This window comes from Ictalurus furcatus, chromosome 20 (genome assembly GCF_023375685.1).
Source record: "Ictalurus furcatus strain D&B chromosome 20, Billie_1.0, whole genome shotgun sequence".
In the NCBI taxonomy this organism is placed as follows: Eukaryota; Metazoa; Chordata; class Actinopteri; order Siluriformes; family Ictaluridae; genus Ictalurus; species Ictalurus furcatus.
This window is the reverse complement of record NC_071274.1, coordinates 6,854,692-6,875,549: the sequence shown is the minus strand read 5'-3', so window position 1 is coordinate 6,875,549 and position 20,858 is coordinate 6,854,692. Positions and strand designations below refer to the sequence as shown.

At 37.2% G+C, this 20,858-nt stretch overlaps 2 protein-coding genes across 2 annotated transcripts; one reads left to right on the top strand and one right to left on the bottom strand.

Moving 5' to 3' along the window:
* The first annotated feature begins 43 nt into the window (after positions 1-43).
* Positions 44-7,941, top strand: psph (phosphoserine phosphatase). The gene is made up of 6 exons (XM_053651199.1): positions 44-280; positions 714-876; positions 3,638-3,772; positions 3,926-4,071; positions 5,738-5,886; positions 6,341-7,941. The coding sequence occupies exons 2-6, from the start codon at positions 737-739 to the stop codon at positions 6,449-6,451; spliced, it is 681 nt and encodes a 226-aa protein (XP_053507174.1). The 5' UTR covers positions 44-280; positions 714-736; the 3' UTR covers positions 6,452-7,941.
* Positions 7,942-8,433: 492 nt separating this feature from the next.
* On the bottom strand, positions 8,434-20,858 carry nipsnap2 (nipsnap homolog 2). Its single transcript, XM_053651194.1, has 11 exons — positions 20,838-20,858; positions 18,044-18,153; positions 17,138-17,277; positions 15,256-15,301; positions 14,722-14,816; positions 13,622-13,692; positions 13,135-13,275; positions 11,471-11,502; positions 9,801-9,895; positions 9,633-9,716; positions 8,434-9,528 (listed from the first exon to the last, which is right to left on the bottom strand). The coding sequence occupies exons 2-11, from the start codon at positions 18,130-18,132 to the stop codon at positions 9,464-9,466; spliced, it is 858 nt and encodes a 285-aa protein (XP_053507169.1). The 5' UTR covers positions 18,133-18,153; positions 20,838-20,858; the 3' UTR covers positions 8,434-9,463.

Sequence of the window (20,858 nt, the reverse complement as noted above, 5' to 3'; positions counted from 1 at the left end):
AAACTTTACACGTCAAGAAAAACGTGGTTTGACCATCGGCCATAAAACGTCATGAAGGCCGAGAGACTGGCCAATCATTGTGACCTGACTGTGATTTGATTGGCTAGCGCACCTGGCGGTCGTCGCAGAAAGGGCGGAGCCTTTTTGTGGAAAAAGTCCTGTCCTATCGACAACAGCAGTTCAGTTGCCTCTTCGGTTGTTACGTTAAGGGGTAAACGCCGGTGTTTTTCCAACGTAGGGTACGATATCGCGTAGTTAATATTTTCGACGGAGTGCAAAGGTAAGGAATACGCACCTAAAACTTTCCACACAGACTATAAACCTTTTAGAGTGATTCAGAGCGTGTTGCAGATTTTATTTTAACTGTATGCCAACTTGCCGGTACAGCCCACCCCCCGTTTTTAGGGTGATGCAATAATCTGGTCAGCAGCGAACTGCTTCAGTTTGCGGCCAACTTAATATTATTCATCCGGGAAGTCTACGATATACTTGTAAGCTCTTCGATCGCGTTAGAGTCATATAGCAGCTGCACCGGTTTTGCATTGTGGTTGTGTATCTATCTCACGTGCAGAATAAGTTTGTCCAGCTCTCTTCATGTTCACGAGTTAGTATTCAAAGCCAGTCATTCGAGCGGACGCCGAGTCAGTGAGTTCAGGCCATGTTATTTCAATTCAATTCAGTTTTAAAAATCGCGTTTTTCTGTGCATTGTAAGCGTTTTGCAGGACTTGGTGCAGGATGATAACGCTAGCGCAGACGAAGGAGACGTTCCGCCTGGCCGAGGCGGTGTGCTTTGATGTGGACAGCACCGTGATCCGGGAGGAGGGCATCGATGAGCTCGCCAAGTTCTGCGGGGTTGGAGATGCTGTCACTGAAATGTGAGTGTCTTCTGCACAGGAGAAAAGGCAGACATCTCAGAAGTGATGCGAGGATGCATGTAAATCATTCACTTGCGCAAAAGTGATTGAAGAGGATACTTTATACAACAAATATTAAACTATATGTAGCATGCACTGATAGATTTTTCTGGAGTTCTTACAGTATAAAACTATAGGTAGCATACACTCTAATGGCAGCTGGTAGAACATCTGGATTCACTAATTTGTTATAACATCTCTTAAAGCGCAACTCATGAAGCCTTAATTTAATGAAACCTTATCTTAAGCTGTATTATGTCTTTTGAATTTTATACACGTTATGTTCCCTTACTAACACAGTTAAGTGTTGACCCTAGATATGAGTCAAGGACTGTGACATCAGCTCATCAGGAAGCAGAGTTTACTTCATTTCATACACATCTACCTAATCCTAGTGAGAGAACCCGTAAATGTATAGTTTTAGAGGCTAGGTATTGCTAAGTCGTTTTTATCCATATGCTATAAATGAGTGACCAGAGGAAAAAGGAGCTTGTGCGTGTGTGTATATGTGTAAACATATGTGTGTGTATATGTGTGTGTGTGTGTGTATATATATATATATATATATAATTTCCTTATCAGATAATTGAAGCGAAACACAAGTTATTTACTTGTTGTCTTAATACATAACTTCTTGTAATGCTGTTGTGCATCAGGTCCTGGGTTCAAAACACACGAAGGCTGATTTGTGTATTTGTTTTTTTTTTGCTTTGCTTTCCATAATTTTCTCTGAACCTGAAATCAGTTTGTTTTGGCGTTGAGCATCGTGTAAAAATCCTTCAGGGATGTTTAACATTAGCCAAAGTTTTTAGCACCAAATGAAGAAACAGAGCCTTACGATTGTAATTACTGTCAAGTCAAGCTTTTTCAGTTCACACACTGCCTGTAACTCATTCATCGAATTGAGGTTAGCTGGGACATAAGTAAATACATTGTGCAAAATGTCTGTATTGGACTGTCAGATTAATTTAAACATGCATTACTACTGTATACTAGTATACTACATTGTATACTATTATTAGCCCATCAAAGTTTGGTATGCGCAAAGTTGTTTTGTGCTTGTCAGGTTTAAATTTAAAATGAAAGTAGAGCCAGTCACAGTGCTTCAATGGGCTTTTACTTTTACTTTATTGTTACTTATTTTCAGCACTATGTCTTCCTCACATGTGAAAACATACCGTGTATAGATGTGAGATAACGCACAGTTTTTGTTATAGAACTCTCAAAGACTTTCTGGCATTTGAGTTTTGTCGAGTGCATGAACACAACAGGCTTTATAAAGTCATGATCAGCTCCTGAGAATTAACAGACTCTCCCATTTTGTCTTTTAAGTACTTGAATTTTGAAAATGACCAAACTGCACAGTACTGTATGATTTCTGCTGGTAGATAAATAACATGAGGTCATTGTCATGTCCCGGCTCACCACTGTTTACGTAATGGCATACAGCGTCCAGTGACACCTGTGGTGTCTGAACCTTGGGCTGTGACAACAGGTTTAAAAGTGCAGTTTGAGTTGCACTTTAACAGTAATCAGACATGAATGTGTAGCACTTTGGCTCTAAGGTTTGAGTAGCTTCCTAAGATTGTCATAGGTTAGGTATGAAATATTGATTTTGTTCACCACACCTGATGACAGGTAGTTAATAAGGAATTAATAATGGAATTGTATGAAAGTATAAAATTAAGTTATTGGAAAGTGATTGCAATTTAGCTTCTGTATACAAAAACTAACTATCATGGAAATGTAAATTTTGTGTATCTGTTTTTAGTTTGATGATATGAAATTCAGACAGCATCTAAAATGTTTTGTCTGGAGTGCTTAATGGACAGGCTCCACATCAAGGATCAAACAGAAATCTCTGGATTCAAAACCAGTAGACACCCTCCCGAAAGAAATACAGGAAAAAAACAAAACAAAAACCAGGCCACTTTTAGAGTAGTACTGAACTTTCTAACCAGCTTCTTCCATAATAGAAACCAGTTTTCAAGGTCTGGGTGACTTGCACCCTCTACAGGATAATATATAAACCTCAAAAAAGGTTTATTTGAAGTAAATGCACTTATGCTAATAATGTTTATGCTTCCGTTGTAGCCTTCATGTACATGATTTAATAGCATTAAACTGTGGAACTACTGGTGTGTTAATTATTAGTCATGATAATCATAACTTAATAGTTTGTTCCATGAATGTGCATCTTGACACAAATCATCACACCTGGATTTACGCATAGGCAAACTAGGCAGTTTAAACAGCCTCAAATTCTTGAGTAGTTTGCTATGAACAGTTAAGAGTAAGGGGCAGTAAGGAAAACAAAAGATATTGACCTACCCAAGAACTGGAGGGTATAAAATTATATCAGCGTGTTTACCACTACCAACAGTAAAAATCATGACTGAGAAATGGAAGGAAAAACCCCCATCTAAAACAAGTACTTAGAGACAAGTTGATGTCCACTTTTTATATACCATTCAGAAATTTTATTTCAATATCTATAAACTTTTTTTGTTGCTTGTGATAAATACGGAGTTAGGTTACAATATTTTGTTGGTTTTATTATTTAGAAGTGTGAATGTGTATGCTTTTGTACTCTAAGTAATTTTATTGTGTTTTGTGTATGTGTTGTAATATAGTAGATTTGGGTAACAACATTAAGTGTAGCACAGAAAAGGAACAGTAAGCAAAAGGAAAAGGCTTATGATCAGATAATATTTGTTCCCAGGACTCGCAAGGCCATGGGAGGATCAGTAACATTCAAAACAGCTCTGACAGAGCGCCTGTCCATTATCAAGTGTTCACGGGAGCAAGTTAACAAACTGATAACGGACCACCCTCCTCAGCTGACTCCAGGTATTAAGTAAGTTGGTGTTGATTCAGTTTCCTAACATGGCCACCTTGGTGGACAAATATGGCGCTGTCTGCTTCAAGGATTCCAAACTAAACATTTTTCAACTTGAATAACTGACCGATTTAATTGGAGCATACTGAGGTCTAAATGTTATATGTACAGGGAACTTGTGGAGAGGCTACATCAGCGCAGTGTGAAGGTCTTCCTCATTTCTGGAGGCTTTCGCTGCATTGTGGAGCATGTAGCCACTCAGCTTGGCATTTCTCTTGACCATGTCTATGCCAACCGCTTGAAATTTTACTTCAATGGTAAGAAAAGCACAGCTCTCTCTCTCTCTCTCTCTCACACACATACACACACAGTCATTAACATACAGTAAATTGCCAGTTTGTAGGTGTAAAATTACTGACTGCAGTCCATCTGACATCTTCATGTCAGACTTATCCAGCCAACAGCAGTTTTGTGGTCAGATACCGACACCTTTATGAAAGTGTAGAGGATGATTAGCATACTGTACAAGGAAAAAGATGAGAGATAATCTCTGTATAAACTTTTTACCTCCAAAGTGGACCAACAAGATGGGTGTGTCTAGTAAAACAAGCACTGCAATGTTTAAAGCGTCATGAAATACTCAACTACATTTGCTGAGATTTTAAAAGAGGTGTTCGTATTGCACAATCTACAAGACAATCTTAGCATCCATTAATTTTAATTGTAGGAGAAAATTAATTTATTATATTAAACATTAATATATATTGATATATTAAACACTGTTCTATGGTGAGCTTTTTGCCAAGCAGTGATGCTCCTGACTTGAGAAAGACAAGAGCACAATAAAAGATCTGTGAGCACAAATTTGATAAACACTTATTCATTTGGGCAGTTGTCAGGAAACATTAATTGGGAACTTTAAAAATAAATAAATAAAATATTTATTTATTTTAAATTTTTTTTATGATTAACTGCACTCAGTCCAGCTTGGTCTGACCAGCTGATAAAAAACAGATTGAGCTGATGAAGCTGGTTGCTTGGCCAGCTAGTATTTTCCCCCTTCACTATTAAGGGGGAAATCTGCGACACCAAACTAGCCAAGTCTCGTGTTAGATAGCCAAAATAGATATATATATCTATTTTGGCTATCTAAATAGATTAGATATAGTGAGATAGTCCTGCAAACAGTGATAACACCCGAAGCAAGTTGTATGATAAATATATTTGATAATTTTTTAAAGCAAATAGCCCTCACATGCAAGAAAAAAATGCATAAAAACAGTCTGTGTAGAAGTATGTGTCTTCTACATCTAGCGCACAGGCTTTCTTTTCTATGGCGTTTGCAGGGATGCTTGCCTCATCGTCAAGGCAATGGTTTGTGCCTAGGTCAGATTACTTCGGAGTTTGTTGGAAAATCATACCACACTGCTCAGACTTTAAACCACCTGACAGATGCAGATTGAACATGTTTCGTTGTTGAAAACTAACGCCGACAAACAGTAACAGACAAATACAGGGTTATCGCAGTGATCCAACAAAACACGACAACCGTGTCTGTTGGGGTTGGCCAGGGTCTGTCTGTCCAGTGTGACCTGGGCGTAATAGTAACATTATATTTGGCTTTTTTTTTTGTTAGGATAGTAATAGTATATAAATAAATAATTTAATAACTAGCATGACCACCGTTTCCTGTTTATAAATGCTTCAAGATCTTTCATATGCTCTGAATAGCTTTTGGATCCTCTTGGTTGTTAATTCATTCCCTGACTCAATCCTCAACCTTTATTTGTCCTAACTTGGCCGTAAAGCTGATGTATTGTAACTTTTTACAAACTAGCTTTTTTCTTGGTTTTTAATGGTTGTCTGTTGCCTTTTATATGTTAAAATAGTTTACTTTTAAACTGAGGAGGATGCAGTCTTTTGCACTGCACCTGGTTTTGAGTGATCTCCAACTCACTGTTTAAGTTGTTGTTTTTTTTTTAGGAGAATATGCAGGGTTTGATGAGACTCAGCCCACAGCAGAATCAGGAGGCAAAGGCAAAGTGATAAGTCTGCTGAAGGAGAAGTATGGCTTCAAAAAAATAGTAATGATTGGAGATGGTGCCACTGACCTAGAAGCCTGCCCTCCTGCTGTAAGTGCACATTTTATATATATATATATTTATATATTTATATATATATATATACACATATATACATACATACATACATACATACATACATACATACATACATACATACATACATATATATATGTATGTATATATACACATATATACATACATACATACATACATACATATATATATATATGTATGTATATATGTAATATAATATAATATATATACATTTCAAAATGCGAGGTACATTTGTTATTTTAGCTGTTAGCAATGTGTGGCATGTGGAATTAAACACAAAATTCCCTCTCATACTTGAAGACTCTCCTAGTGGCAGGACTGGGTGTGTGTGTTTAAACAAAAGGGAGAAGAAATATGACTTGTATTCCACAAAAAAAATATTTTTAACATATTTGCAGAGATTATGTTCATCATATGGGTGAATGACTGTACTGCTGTAATATTTCAGAGTGCTTTCATTGGATTCGGTGGCAATGTGGTGCGGCAGCAAGTAAAAGAGAAGTCTTCTTGGTACGTGACAAGTTTCGGAGAGCTGCTAAAAGAGCTTGAGAAGATTTAGTGTTTTTTTGCAACCTTTTGTCTCACCATTGCCTTGTTTGGAGCCTTTGTGCTGACTTTACATATTGCACAGATTTACTTACTTGCACAGATTTCTAATTTTAATGTCTGGATTTTAACATTCCATCATATGAAACATTTTAATACACTAAAGTGTTTACAAGTTGTACAACCCCTGGCAAAATTTATGGAATCACCACTCTTAGAAGATGCTCACCTGGCATTCTTACTTTGTATCCAATCACATATGACACAACTATTTTTTTTTGTTTGTTTGTTTAATAGCTGAGTATTCTGGCTTCCTGAAACATACCTCAAACAAATTAAATTAAATTGTAAATAAATAATAATAAATAAACAACATTTTCCAGATCAATTAGAGGAAAAAAAATATGGAATCGATAACAACAACAACAAAAAAATATCAGAATCAGTATTTTACTCCTACTCAGGCTTTTATGACGGCTTGAATTATTTGAGGCATGGACTTCACTAATGGACAAACAATATTCTCCAACAAGCTGGTTCCAGCTTTCTCAAATAACAGTTGAGAGATCCGCTTTGCACGATGGAGCCTTGTCATGGACCAATTTTTTAATTTCCACCATAAATTTTCAATGGGATTGAGATCTGGACTGTTTGCTGGCCATGTCATTGAGTTGATTTGCCTTTCCTGAAGAAAAGCTTTAACACTCTTCGCTCTGTGGTACGATGCATTATCATCCTGAAAAATAACTTCATTACCACCAATCCTATTTTCTATCAATGGAATGAGAAAAGTGTCCAACATTTCACTGTACACTTGTGCATTGACTGTTGAGGTCTCCTCTGGTCCTTTACCTGACATGCAATCCCATATCATAAATGAGTGGGGGGAAATGTGATTGTTTTATTCAGGCAGTCATCTTTATATGTTTCATCAGAACGACACCAGACAAAAGTTCCAGCAGCATCTCCTTAGCCAAGGCAAATTTGTGATTCATCACTGAATATCACTTTCTTCCAATCATCTACACTCCATGGTTGCTTCTCTTTAGCCCACTGCAACCTTGTTATCTTCTGTTTATGTGTTGGTGCTGGTTTTCGTTGGCTTTTCTATACGTAAATCCTATTTCATTCAGTCGATTTCTTACAGTTCATTCACAAACACCGACTCCTGTTTCTGCCCATTTGTTTAGCATTTTATATTTGTTCTCCTTTTTTGTTCTCATTTTCTATATGTTTTCCTTTTATAACCTTCCCATTTTGTTTATACTTGCACCAAATTTTATACACAGCTGACTGGGAACAACCTCTTTTGCTACACTGTGTTGGATTCCCTTCTTGAATTAGTTTTATAACCCTTTCCATTATTTCAATTGACAACTCTCTTGTTGGCCATGTTTCCTTTCAAAAAGTCCAAGGTTAAGGTCTGTAAGCACTCTCTTTTAACTGCAGACTAATTAGCATTTTTTTTTTTTTTAGATTTGTGCTGGTATTTGTTTTAGAAATGCAAATTACAAAGTGATTCCATAATTTTTTCCTCTACTTGATCTAGAAAAAAAATGCCATTAATTAAACTAATTTAACGTAACATGTTTGAGGTATATTTCTCGAAGCCAGAATGTTTAGCTATTAAACAAAATGTGTCATGTGTGCATTTGTTTATTTGCTATGAAGTAAAAAACCCAGGTGAACATCCTCTAGTGTGGTGATTCCATAATTTTTGCCAGGGGGGTGTAGCAGTTGTGTTAAAATGCTAATCTAGTAAAAAACTGATCAAAACTGTGATGTTTTAATTTCTTATAGCATTTTTATGTTGGTGATTTAGTAGTTCTTAATTATTGTAATGTATTATTTTTTTTTTTTACATTAATATATGCAATGTTTGTACCTCTAAATGAGACTTTTTCATTTTGGTACTTACTATAGAGATATTAAAATATATTCTAAGGTACACTAATTGTGTCTTTGAGATTTATCATTATAAAATGATACATTCATATAAATTGGGGAACAATGTATATTTTATTTTACAGGATCACTTTTATACCTATGGACTGATAGTACAGGTCATGTGTTATAATTTAATAAATTGCAACTGGAAAAAAAAAGCAAAGAAACAAATACAGTGTACATAATTGAAATTGAGGTCAGTGCTCAATATCCATTTAACAGTTGCCTACAAGATAAATAAATAATAATTGTATCCTTATAAAAAAAAAGGTGTTGAAACTGGACATGCAGGTTTACTTTCAACATGCCATACAGTACAAGAATGTTTTTCATACTTGTCTTTATAACCCCACAAAACAGAAAGTGGTTTAGATACAGAGATGGTATCTGTTTACACATTAGATACACAGTTTAGACACAGAGATGGATTCAAATCTTCGGATTGTAACTCTGAATGGAAAGAAAGTTTGTATATTAAACTTTCATAATGTAAAATTCATGTAAAAAACAAAACAAAAACCAAGAACCCGCTTTTACCATCAAGCACATTTAAAGTGCCTTTTACAGTACTGTGCAAAGTGTAGATTTGACAATTTTTTTTCAACTTCTATTTAGCAGTAATGGAAAAAAATGAAGAGACTTTTTTTGTTGTTTGTTTTTGTGTTTTTTACAGAGTTGATGGAAAATAATACAAATGAGCAAATGCAGCACGGGCTATGAATTTAATAACAGAACATTTAAAGACCCTCTAATACATTTTTCCTATATATTTCACTGAGTTGGGCCACAATGCTAACATTTATTGTGCGTAAAGATTCATTGCTTATCAGAAGGCTAAGGTTTGTTAACCAAAGACACATTGTGACATCCAAAACAAATCATCTTTGCCTGTTAAAGTTCATTAGCCTGTTAGGACATGTTTCTTTCAATGCATTCTCAAATTTCATTTGCTGGTACAGATTATGAATACTTTTTAATGACCAGAAAGAACATCGAGATGGATTAAAATGCATGGATGTTAGACATATACAGCATTGGTTCCCTTGTGAATGCATGTCTTTAGCTTGTAAAGAAAGTATTACTTCAGGGGTGATGCTTTCATTGGAATCATAACCCTGGACTCCATGTGTTGAATCAGGGGCACTTAAAAAAGAATAAGATTTTAAGATGTGTTTAAGTTTAGTTACAAAAAGAACAAGATGACACAATGTGAAATGCTGTACAATATCAGATGATATTAGGCTTACCTGTGTAGTAGACCACTTCATTCCAGCCCTCATGTTGCCACACTGCATTGCGAGTGTCCTCTCTGGACTGCAGGTCCTTATACGCTGACAAGGTAAAAATAAGCACTAAGCACAGAACTTACAGGAATAAAATATTCTGTGCTAGTACTTATCATGAAGTGTGCTTACCCCAGAGGTGATGGACCAGGTAAAGACTTCCTATTTGGGAGAAAAATCCTCCAACTGCTTCACGGTTATGCTGCCGATAGCGAATGGCTCGAGCCCTGAACAAATCACGCAAACATGTCAATAATGTGGAATACCATCTGATCCATGGATTGTTGATTTTTGCAGATTTATTTTTGCAATGAATGTATGTAAAAGCAGTAATCAACAGCAAACAATATTTAGTAAAAGGCTCAGAATCTAAAATTTACATTGTTATAATTAATTAAAACTATTCTAAATGTTACATTGAATATATGTGGTCATGCACACAAAAAAGTCGCACACTCTAAAATTTCGTTGCACCACCTTTAACTTTGATTATAACGTGCATTCATCATGGCATTGTTTTGACAACCTTATGAAATTTCACAACAATTATTTCCATCCAGAGTTGCATACATTTTTGGTGGAGATCTTGTATTGAGGACAGGAGCGATGAACCACTCTGTAAAGTCTTCTCCAGCACATCCCAAAGACTTTCAATTAGGTTAAGATCAGGACTATGTGGTGGCCGATTTATGTGTGAAAATGATTCCTCATGCTCACTGAACCACTCTTTCACAATTTGAGCCCAACTGATCTGGGCATCGTCATCCTGGAATATGCCTGTGCCGTCAGGGAAAAGAATAATCCATTTATAGATAACCTGATCATTCAGTACATTGAGGTACTCAGCTGACTTCATTTTATTGCTGCACAATGTTGCTGAGCCTAGCAACATTTGAAGCAACCCCAGTTCATAACACTTCCTCCATAGGCTTGTACAGTAGGCATTATGCTTGATGGGTGCATCGCTTCATGTGCTTCCCTTCTTATCCTGATCGCTTTGGAATAGGGTAAATCTGGACTCATCAGACCACATAAAACTTTTTCCAATGCTCCACAATACAATCTTTATGCTCCCTAGCAAATTGAAGTTGTTTTTCCCCTGATTAGTCTCACTACCAAGTGGCTTTCTTGTGGCCACACAGCTGTTTAGTTCCAATCCTGCAAGTTCTTTTCGCATTGTGCATGTAGAAATGCTCTTACTTTCACTACTAAACATAGCTATGAGTTCTACTGTTGAATTTTTATCAAGCGTTTTTAATGATCTCCAAACACAAACATTCAAGATTTTTTTCTGACCACATTCCTTCCGCAAAGCTGACAGTTCACCACAATCCTTTCAGGTTTTAATAGTGGATTGGACTGTTCCTAACCCAATTCCAGTCATTTCAGCAACCTCCTTAGTTGTTTTCTTTGCTTGATGCAGGCCAATAATGTGCCCCTTCTGAAACAGTTACATCTTTTCCATGATTACAGTATATGTCTTCCAACATGGTTGTTTAAGATATGAGAAGTTACACACTGCATCAGTTAGGGTTAAAGAATTGTTGCCAGCTGAAACATTAATAACTGCAATAATGGTCCAACCATAGGCTCAAGTATTTGCTCATTTAAATCCAAACAGTGACCTTTTTTTGGCCAGGCAGTCTATTAATAATATGAATGTCCCAAAGAACCTATTGGCATTATTGCTTTCTAATGAACATAATGTTGGTTGGATTAAATTAGCATCATACTGATTTTTATCTTTACACTTGGGAGTTTATGAACAGGAATTGAAGAGAATTACAATTAGGGCTTCTTACCAGTAATTCCCCCATTCAATCATGGTTCCTGGCTGCAAAAAGAAGAGATTATTTTATGTTACATGCACTGTTTGCAAATTGCAAAACATGTCTATCTTCTTTTCATGACTGGAATGTTGGCTATTATCTACAGCACAGAGGCCTAGGTGATTCACACAAGGAACGAAAACACATGCCACAGCCATCATGTGTTTAGCAGTCCCGAAAGCGAAAGCAACTTAACAGTAATCAGGTAATGAACAGGGTTACCTTTCATGACTGGAATGTTGGCTATTATCTACAGCACAGAGACCTAGGTGATTCACACAAAGGAATGAAAACACATGCCACAGCCATCATGTGTTTAGCAGTCCCGAAAGCAAATTAACAGCAATCAGGTAATGAACAGGGTTAGGCTGATGAAGCGAACAACGTTCACAGGAGTATTTCCATTTAAGAGCATGACCTAGCACACATGACCAGTGTGCTAGGCACTCATGTTCGTAAGTGTTTCCTGGACTGTTCAGTCGGGTGAGGTGGATTAGGGTGCCATATCATGCCATCCATTTCATACTGCAGATCTAAGGGGGTGGAATCCACTAGGAAGCCACTAGGGTGTGCTGAGAATAACAGCGAGATCTGTTTTGTTACTGAAAGAAGGTTTTGTCAGCCATGTCAGGGCCACAAGCAAGACTCTGTGAGCTAGTTGCTGAATTCTATACCTGTGGTAAAAATCAACAGTAGAGGAGTAAATGTATAAAACAGTCACATATAATACCTCACATGATGGCCTAGCTGAAACTGACTGACAAGTGTAATAATATCTGCCACATGTTGGAGTAATGGAGCGGCTGGTATTCTCAGGGAATCGAGCCTCATACTGATGCTCAGTTCAATCTTATTAGATGTGGAATGGAACAAAAACCACCATCCTTTTTTCAAACATGAAAATTAGTTGAATAGAACCTCTTGTTTGAACTGCAGGGTATATCTTTTAAATTGCACACCTGTCCAAGATGGAACAAATGTCTTGGGATAAAGCGATAACTTTGTTCTGGTGTGATATAAACGAGGCCTTGAGCACCAAACAGACTAAGTCTATGGCCCCCTGTAGACTCTTTGTGGTGTTGTCTAAGGCATACACTTTAGAGTAAATATGGGGCACTCAGATACCTAACATGGGTGTGGCCTGTCCCCTACCAAAAGTAGTGCAAGTAAGACAGGCTGTGTAAATGTTTGAATACAGAACTAGGGTGTGGTGTCGTAATGGCAGGCCAAAAGTATGACACTGGCACACAAGGCAGATTCCAGAGGGCTGATTTGCATACATCAGGCATCTGGCAATGTGTATAAACCAGACACTGCCAGGAGTAAGGTGTCAGTCAGCCCCCTTATAGAGGGGTCAACATCTACAGATGTTCATCTATATATGAAGGGAAGGCTCCAATTTTTGCAGCAAAATAGCTAATGTATTACCAATGTGTGCTACATGCAATGCAATATCAGACGTCCTCACCTGGGAGTCATCAATCTAAAGATAGGCCGAATCTAGAGATAGGTTTCTTATATCATACCTGATTATAAAATCAGCCTTCACCCTCAACTGATTGTACTGAACTACTGGTGCAAACAAACTAATTTGAAATGATCTGATGAAGTCCTCAAAACAGAGTTTTGTAACTCACTCTTAATTGGTATGATCGAAGTTCGTAGATATTTGGTCCCTCCCGTGGAACTGGCTCGTTCCAGAAACTAAATTCCAGCAATAGTTGATTGCGGCGAGAGAGGAGCATCTTCCCCCGTTCCTTTCTGTACTCCAAAAATTCCTGTAAGTCCAAAGGACAAGGAAATTCAGGGCTCAATCAAATCAAATGCATTGAATGTACTTGAGTCAGACATTAAGTAAGGTTAACACTGGAAATTAACAAGTAAAGGTAATAACCACCAATTCCTTTTAATATCATAATGGTTATAATGGTTAGAATTTCAACAATTGATTTATATTAAATAATGTGATCACTCTTGAATCCACACAAGCATTTAGCATTAGCTTTACCAGTAATAACTCAAAATGAAGGAAACTGTGATGCGTTAGAATGCTTTCCTCTCAAAAGATGGAGTGTCTTTTATGCATCTGAAACACACCAAGACTTTACTTCAAGTGTCATCTACCTTATTATTTTTCAGTTTATTCATGACTTCGGTCAGGGCGGGGTAGCCTCCTCTGTACCTCCACAGATGGACTGTGCACAAAAAAAATATACAGATCAGTTTGCACCCTCCAGAGTAACTCTTAATAATGTGCACAGAAATGTTCTACAATATGTTTACAAGATCACATTTCAGTAATATTAACACAAAAGTCACTGTGCTTGAAATACAGTATAACTGCTGTGAGTGCTCTTAAAAACACCTACTCTAGTGGGCATGATCAGACTGTCCCACAAAATCTATATAGGGAATTTACTTTTCTAATAAAATCCCTCACAAAATATTGTCCCTCTGTCAAAAACTTAAAGTTTACCTTGCTGCTAGTAAGTTATATTTTCATAGGCAAATTAGTTTTGTGGCCAACTGGCTTTTTTCTGGCTAGCTTTATGGAAAGCACTTAGATTTTTTCCAGATGCTTTGTTTACTACAATTACTATTCTTAAAAGGAAAACCATTGATAAACTGCTGTAAGTGATACACTTACCAGAAAAGAAAAGAAGCTTCTGCTACCATTAATCTGACCACAAATGGTTAACTATTACCACTAGTGGCAATGTAAATAATGATAACAACAATAATACTAATGGCAAGCTAATGGTGAAGAGTTTGTCTGTAATGTGAATAATAATATGGTTGCCAGAAAACCAAACTGTAGTGGCAGCCAACTAGTGAACATGACTGCTACAAGTGTCAAACAATGGCAGCATCTTTAGAGTGAAGACTAGGCAAATCAATGATGATAAAATAAACCTTTACAAACAAATTCTCAGTCACCAATATGTCCACCCCATCAATTTGGATTAGTAAATCTAAAATATGCAGCAAATCATCTTCAAGGTACCGAATTCCTAGACTTCATAGTATGACACATTGACAATGACTAAAATGTTTAAAAACCTTCAGAGATTTTCACTGAACAGGCTATTTATCAGGACTATGCATTTAAAATGACCAGGGTGGATAAAAACCCAGCCTAGATGAACAGAAAACTCTAATAAAATAACATGTTCCTCCCATTTCTGTGGCTTGAATGAACAAGGTGCTTATCTGCAAGATCCTACCAGCCTGGTCTTGCTCTCCATACCAGGTGTTCCATGTTCCCACCAGCTCACAGGGGTAGTATTTATCCACATGGATCGAAGGCAACACATCCTCACTGTGGGCCACAATGTAAGCATGGAGATCATCACTTATTTGTTGTATTAAAGCCTGAATATAGAGTATTGGACAGGACACAACAGGGATCATAAGGGTGACAGCAACACATAATAGTGATAAATAAGAGCATTCAAAATTCAAAATCCACTTCCAAGGCCTGTTTTATTTCATTCATTTTAAGAAACAATACCATTTTAAAATTAGTTTTCTCAAAGTCATTGTCCCTGAAATGCAATTTAAGAATGGAGTGCTCCTGCCAATCATCTCACAGGAATAGAACTGAATACGTTTTGGATGGAGTTACACTACAGGCGGCATATCAATTCAGTCTCAACAGTTTCCAACAGGCAATTCTTGATTAAGAAACCGAAAATAGATGACTGGTTTCTAACTAATCACCAGGAACACTTTAGAAATGGGAAAAGGTCAGTGCTTACCAGAGTTTGTTATAAGCATCCAGACATTCAGGCTTCACATTGTGAACTACAATGTAGAAACCATTAGTTATTAACTGCATTGTTAAATGTTTCACTGTTTTCTTTTTCACAGTAATTTACTGTAATTTACAGTACTTTACTATAGTTAGTCCATTAAAGTAAGCTTACTGTAATAACTCTTACAGTAAATTAACAATTACTTCTGGCATGTATATTTATATTATTCTACATGTAATTATGTTTTACTTTAATAAAGTTTGTGCTGTATTTTGCTAGCCATTATGTTGTGGTTATGTTTACCAAAAAGCAAATATTTTTCATGTTGCTATTGGTTGCTTTGCTATATTGTACTTGTTTCTGGTCACAAAAAAAGTGTTGCATCATTTGCATCATTCAGTACGTTTACATGGACAACAATAATCCAATATTAACCCAATTAAAACAATACTCTGATTAAGAAACTACCATGTAAACAGATTACCTTAATTGGATTAAAGTCATACTCGAAGTAAACACAAATCGAATTAAAACAGGTGGAGTACTCCTGTTTTAGTCGCATTATCAATGTGTATTACAGACATGTAAACAGCTTAATCCCATTATTAACGTCGTGTGGGAGTGTCACGATTCAAAGTTGGAGACGGAAGCAAGCGCAGATTCTTAAACATTTAATAACAAACAAACATACGAAACACTCTACAACAAGGAAACAAAAACTGTGACAAAGACAAAATACGGCAGCATAGACAAAGGTATAGTGAGACGATAACATGAGACAAAGCGTGCATTGCAAACTGTGACTATATACAAGAGTGCTAATTACCAGTAACGTGAATCAGGTGCAGGTGGTCATGTGACAATGAAGCAGTGGCTGTTAGGAACTATAGTTCAGAGTTCCCTTACTGATTTCATGACAGGGAGTTCTCACCGTAACAGGACACGTTCGCACACGGCAGTGCTCAACCGTTTTACGGCAAACAAGAGCATGGCTGCGTCCGAAACCATGTACTTACCTACTATATAGCAGGCGAAATACATGTATCTCAGCTACTATACAGCAGTTAAGTACACGGTTTGGGACTCAGTCCACGGCTTCAAGCAGTCGTCTACTTGCACGTACAGCATGACAAATAATTAACTGAACTTGAAGCATTCATAAAAATTTAAAATAAAAACACCCAAAACTGTATACGGTACCATAACGAAGACAAACTGTATGTTGATACGTGAAATTCTGGATAGAATGTCGGACGGCGTGATGTGGGGACGTAATGACGTGTGCTGTTAATCACTCTATGTTCCATAACATGTAAAACGGGAACATGAGAGGAGTATCCTAAAAGCAACTCACGTAAACACCTTAATCAGAATATTGTCTTATTAAAAATAAGGTCAATAATTAGATTACTGCTGTCCATGTAAACGTAGACACTGTTAGCTATACTCAGAAATAAAGGTTTCCCTTGTCACTAGCATGGTAACAAAGTAAATATTTTAGTATCTGTCCTTTACCCAGAAAAGTAAGTACCTTCAAAAATAACTTAAGGTACATAATTGGATCTTAAGGACTACTGATACCTTTAAAGATTTACTCTAAAAACTAATTAAAGGCATACCACATGCACTTTCTGAAGCAAAAAAACAAACAAACAAGCAAAAAAAACCAAACAAACAAACATACTACAGGTACAAAAGATCCTCAATAGTACCACCCCAGCAATATGAAAACATATGGTCTGGTACCTTTATTTCTAAGAATGTATATGCTTAGATTGCATTCGGTTGCATCTGGTTAAGATACCAGCGTATAAAAGTCAATATAACAATGACAAGCATGTATGTCTAACAAAGTCAAACATTACTGACACACACTATTACTTACATTGAATTTTATAAAGGTTACTTTCTTCTTTCTTAGCCAGCAGGTGAGAGTGGGCGTCTTTTCTTGGGTCCACTTTACGCACAAATAGAGATTTGAACCAGCTCTCCTCTCTATTTCGGTGACTGGATGCCGACAATCCTCTAGGATAAGACGTTACAATTACCAGCTGGCAAAGACGGTCCACCAGTTTGACCAGCATGGCCCGTGTAAATGGTAGCCAGACATTCAACCAACCAACCAATCAAATGAATGGATAAATGAACTCATTAATGATGACAAAATCATAGGAAACAGTAAACTGCTGCTACTGTTTTAGCCTGGAAAAAAAAGTTTTCTGTGCAGTGCAGGTCCCTTGATACAATTCACAATGGGAGCTCTATTAAAGTAACAACAACAACAACATCGAAAAACCAATTTAACACTGTTTAATTTAATAGCAAACAAGTCATATGTCAACAGCTGTAGTAGTGTGGCTCAAAATAACAGCAATCAACAGTCCTCAATCATGCCCAAACTGCCAAAACATTAAAAAAACACCTGATCCTAGTATGTCAATATCACTACATAGTGACTGTAATGTAACAGTATATTGAAGTCTGTGTGTCCTTCAGCAATCAAGAGTCTGATTTATCCTTTAACAATGTACAATTGCACTGATATATGCTTAGCCCAGCAGTTTACACTGAGCATAATTTATTATAAAAAATAAATAAATAAAATGCATTCAAACGTGTTTGATTATTGAATTAGACGATGTGTAAATATGCTTTAATTTAGCTGAACTTGTATGGAACAGCATGTGCACTGAGAGACGGCCCGTTATCTGATTCACTCATGCATCTTTCTCCGATAAGACAGCGTCGTGATGACGCCTACAAAACAGTAATGGAGATAAAATGTTCAGACCTGAAAAGAGTGACCTGTCCCTTGGTCCTGGCCTTGTATTTCGCCAAACGAAGGCCGCTATAAGAGCGCTGAAGGAGTCCGGTCGCCATCTTCAATGACAGGACCCCGTTCTGTATGTAGGAAAGAAAAGGGTTGTTAGTGTAATGCGCATTTAGGCCACCAGAGGGCAGCGAAAGTCCTACTTCTAGTAGTGGTTAAGTACCCGATTTTAGAAAAAATGCAAAATATAAACATTCAGATTGTTTGAATGAAAAGAGAATCATTTTATATAGAAATTTATTAATACACTGATTTGTTTATAACATCAGTGAGCCCTGCTGAAAAAACAACAACAATGGAAACCATCACAGAAATTGTAATAGTTTCCACTACAAATACTATTACAAACCATCAGTGGTTAACCATTAAAACTATTTTATGCAACCATCAACAACATAATCATATACTAATACAAAAGACAAGATACTACACATGTACACACAAAGGACAAAAAAAACAAAAAACAACAGAAGCAACAAACATAAAACATTGTGTACATATAAAAATAACAGTCTTGAATAAAATCAGGTATCAGCTCAAAATCAGCACTGAATCCAACCATTAAGCTATAACTGATTTTGAAGATAACTTAGATAAATCCCCCACATAACAGCAAACTCAGAACCAGAACCCTGCAAATTCAGTCTTATTTTTTTCAGACTTAAGAATTGAAGCATATCTGAAGCCCACTTTTTAAAAGAAGGGGGAAGCCTGTTTCCAATTGAGCAGGATCAATCGCCTCGCCAGCAGAGAAGTAAAAGTGATGCAGTTGACATCATGTTTTGATAGAATGGTCTTATCACCGACAATACCAAAGATGGCTGTTAGAGGGTTTGGATTTACATTTTTATTAAATATCTTAGAATAGGACTCAAAAATCAGTGATCAGAAAACAAAGAGTCTGGGACAAAACCAAAACATATCGGGCAAGTGTAAAAGGGGATTGCTTGCATCTTGAACAAGTGGAGTCAATAGAGGACTATGTCTTTGCCAACCTGGCCTTAGATGAAGACTGGGTACCACTTTAAATTGCAATATATATATAGTTTCTTCCACCACTGAGGGACAGGTAGTGTGAAGGTTCTGGTAGTTAATCGATCTCAGATTGCTTGAGGGAACATAAGCCTTCAGGAGAGTGTTGAGGTAGGGGGGTGATGTTCCAGACAAGGTTTTGTATGTGAGCATCAAGGCCTTGAATTTGATACGGGCGACTACAGGAAGCCAGTGGAGGGAGATGAAGATGGGTATGACTGGTTGAAGACGAGGCATGCTGCTGCATTCTGAATCATTTGAAGGAGTTTGATGGAGCTGGCTGGGAGGCCCGAGAGTAGTGTGTTGCAGTAGTCCAGTTTTGACATGACAAGAGCCTGGACTAGTAGTTGTGTAGCCTGTTCGGTGACATAGGGTCTGATTTTCTTGATGTTGTACAGAATTAACCTACAGGACCTTACAGTTGTTGAAATGTGGTCTGTAAAGTTCAAGCTGTCATCAAAAGTCAGTCTTGTACTGCCGTTGTTGTCCACAACGTTTCTGTGCCAGTACACAGGAACAAAGAAAGTGTTACCAAGTGAACAGAGAGAGTGGGGAGTGTTCACAGTAAACTTATCAATGCCCTCTTAGGTCTCAATGGGACCTGCACACTCTCTTTCCATAAGCTGCGAGGAACGCCCAGGTATCCATGAGCCTAGGACAGCTCCCAACACTCACATGCTCCATCCAGACAGGGCATGAGTCGTTGCTTGTTTTCTCAAGGCTAATATAAAAAATTTATATGTGTATGTGTTAAGGTGAGATGAGCCCCTTGAGAGCTGCTTGATTGTGAATTTTCTCCTTTCTCGAGTGAGCTGGTTCTGGTCAGACACCGTTTCTGTCTACTGGCGTGAATCCACTGGGGTTTTCAAACTGCCACATTTGAGACACATTACAGAAATCTTACCTCTGTCCATTTCTTCACAAGTTTACCCTCACTTGTCAAACAATTAGCGACCTCATTACCATTATGTGACACAGACAGGTCAGAAGGAGACTGAGCTACAATGATCTTAAGTAAGTTCTAATGATCTTAAGTAAGTCATTACACAACCTTACCTCAACTGAAATCTATATCACTAGACAAGGTCTTCTCTCAACTTGACATTTACATTGAGAAATGCAGTCTTTACATCAGCTGACGCATATTGGAATAAGTCTTTATAACTATTTATTATAACTAGTTCATGTCACTTGTCATAAAGGTTTTATGTAGGTGTCATTTAGCCTTATCAACATGTGTCTTAATAATGTATTACCTTTATTTTTAAAGAAGAGAAAATGTCTCTGTTAAAGGTACATGTTTTCATTAATGACTGTGAGCATGCTTTAGTCCAGTGTCATGTGCCATATTACTAACAGTGAAAAAAACAGTTATAATATATTTTGTCATTCTTTTCAGTAGAAAGTAAAGAATCTTCAACACACTCGAGGAAACCAGACGCAAAACCTCCATCAGAACAGCCTCAGAGTAAAACAACAAACTCTCCACCCCCCACCCCCCACCCCCCAAACATCTGTATTATTACATTTATTAACATTTTGGTGTGTTTTATTACACAGGTTTCGGCATCCTGGCGGTTTTACTGCTGGTGATACCCAATGTAGTGGCATTTATTTGTTGGAGACATAAAGGTACATCACGCATGCACCCACCCACCCACACACACACACGGACACACACACACTCTCGCAAAACAAATGTATAGATTGATTAACTGAAAACCTGTAGAACCAGTAGCAATTC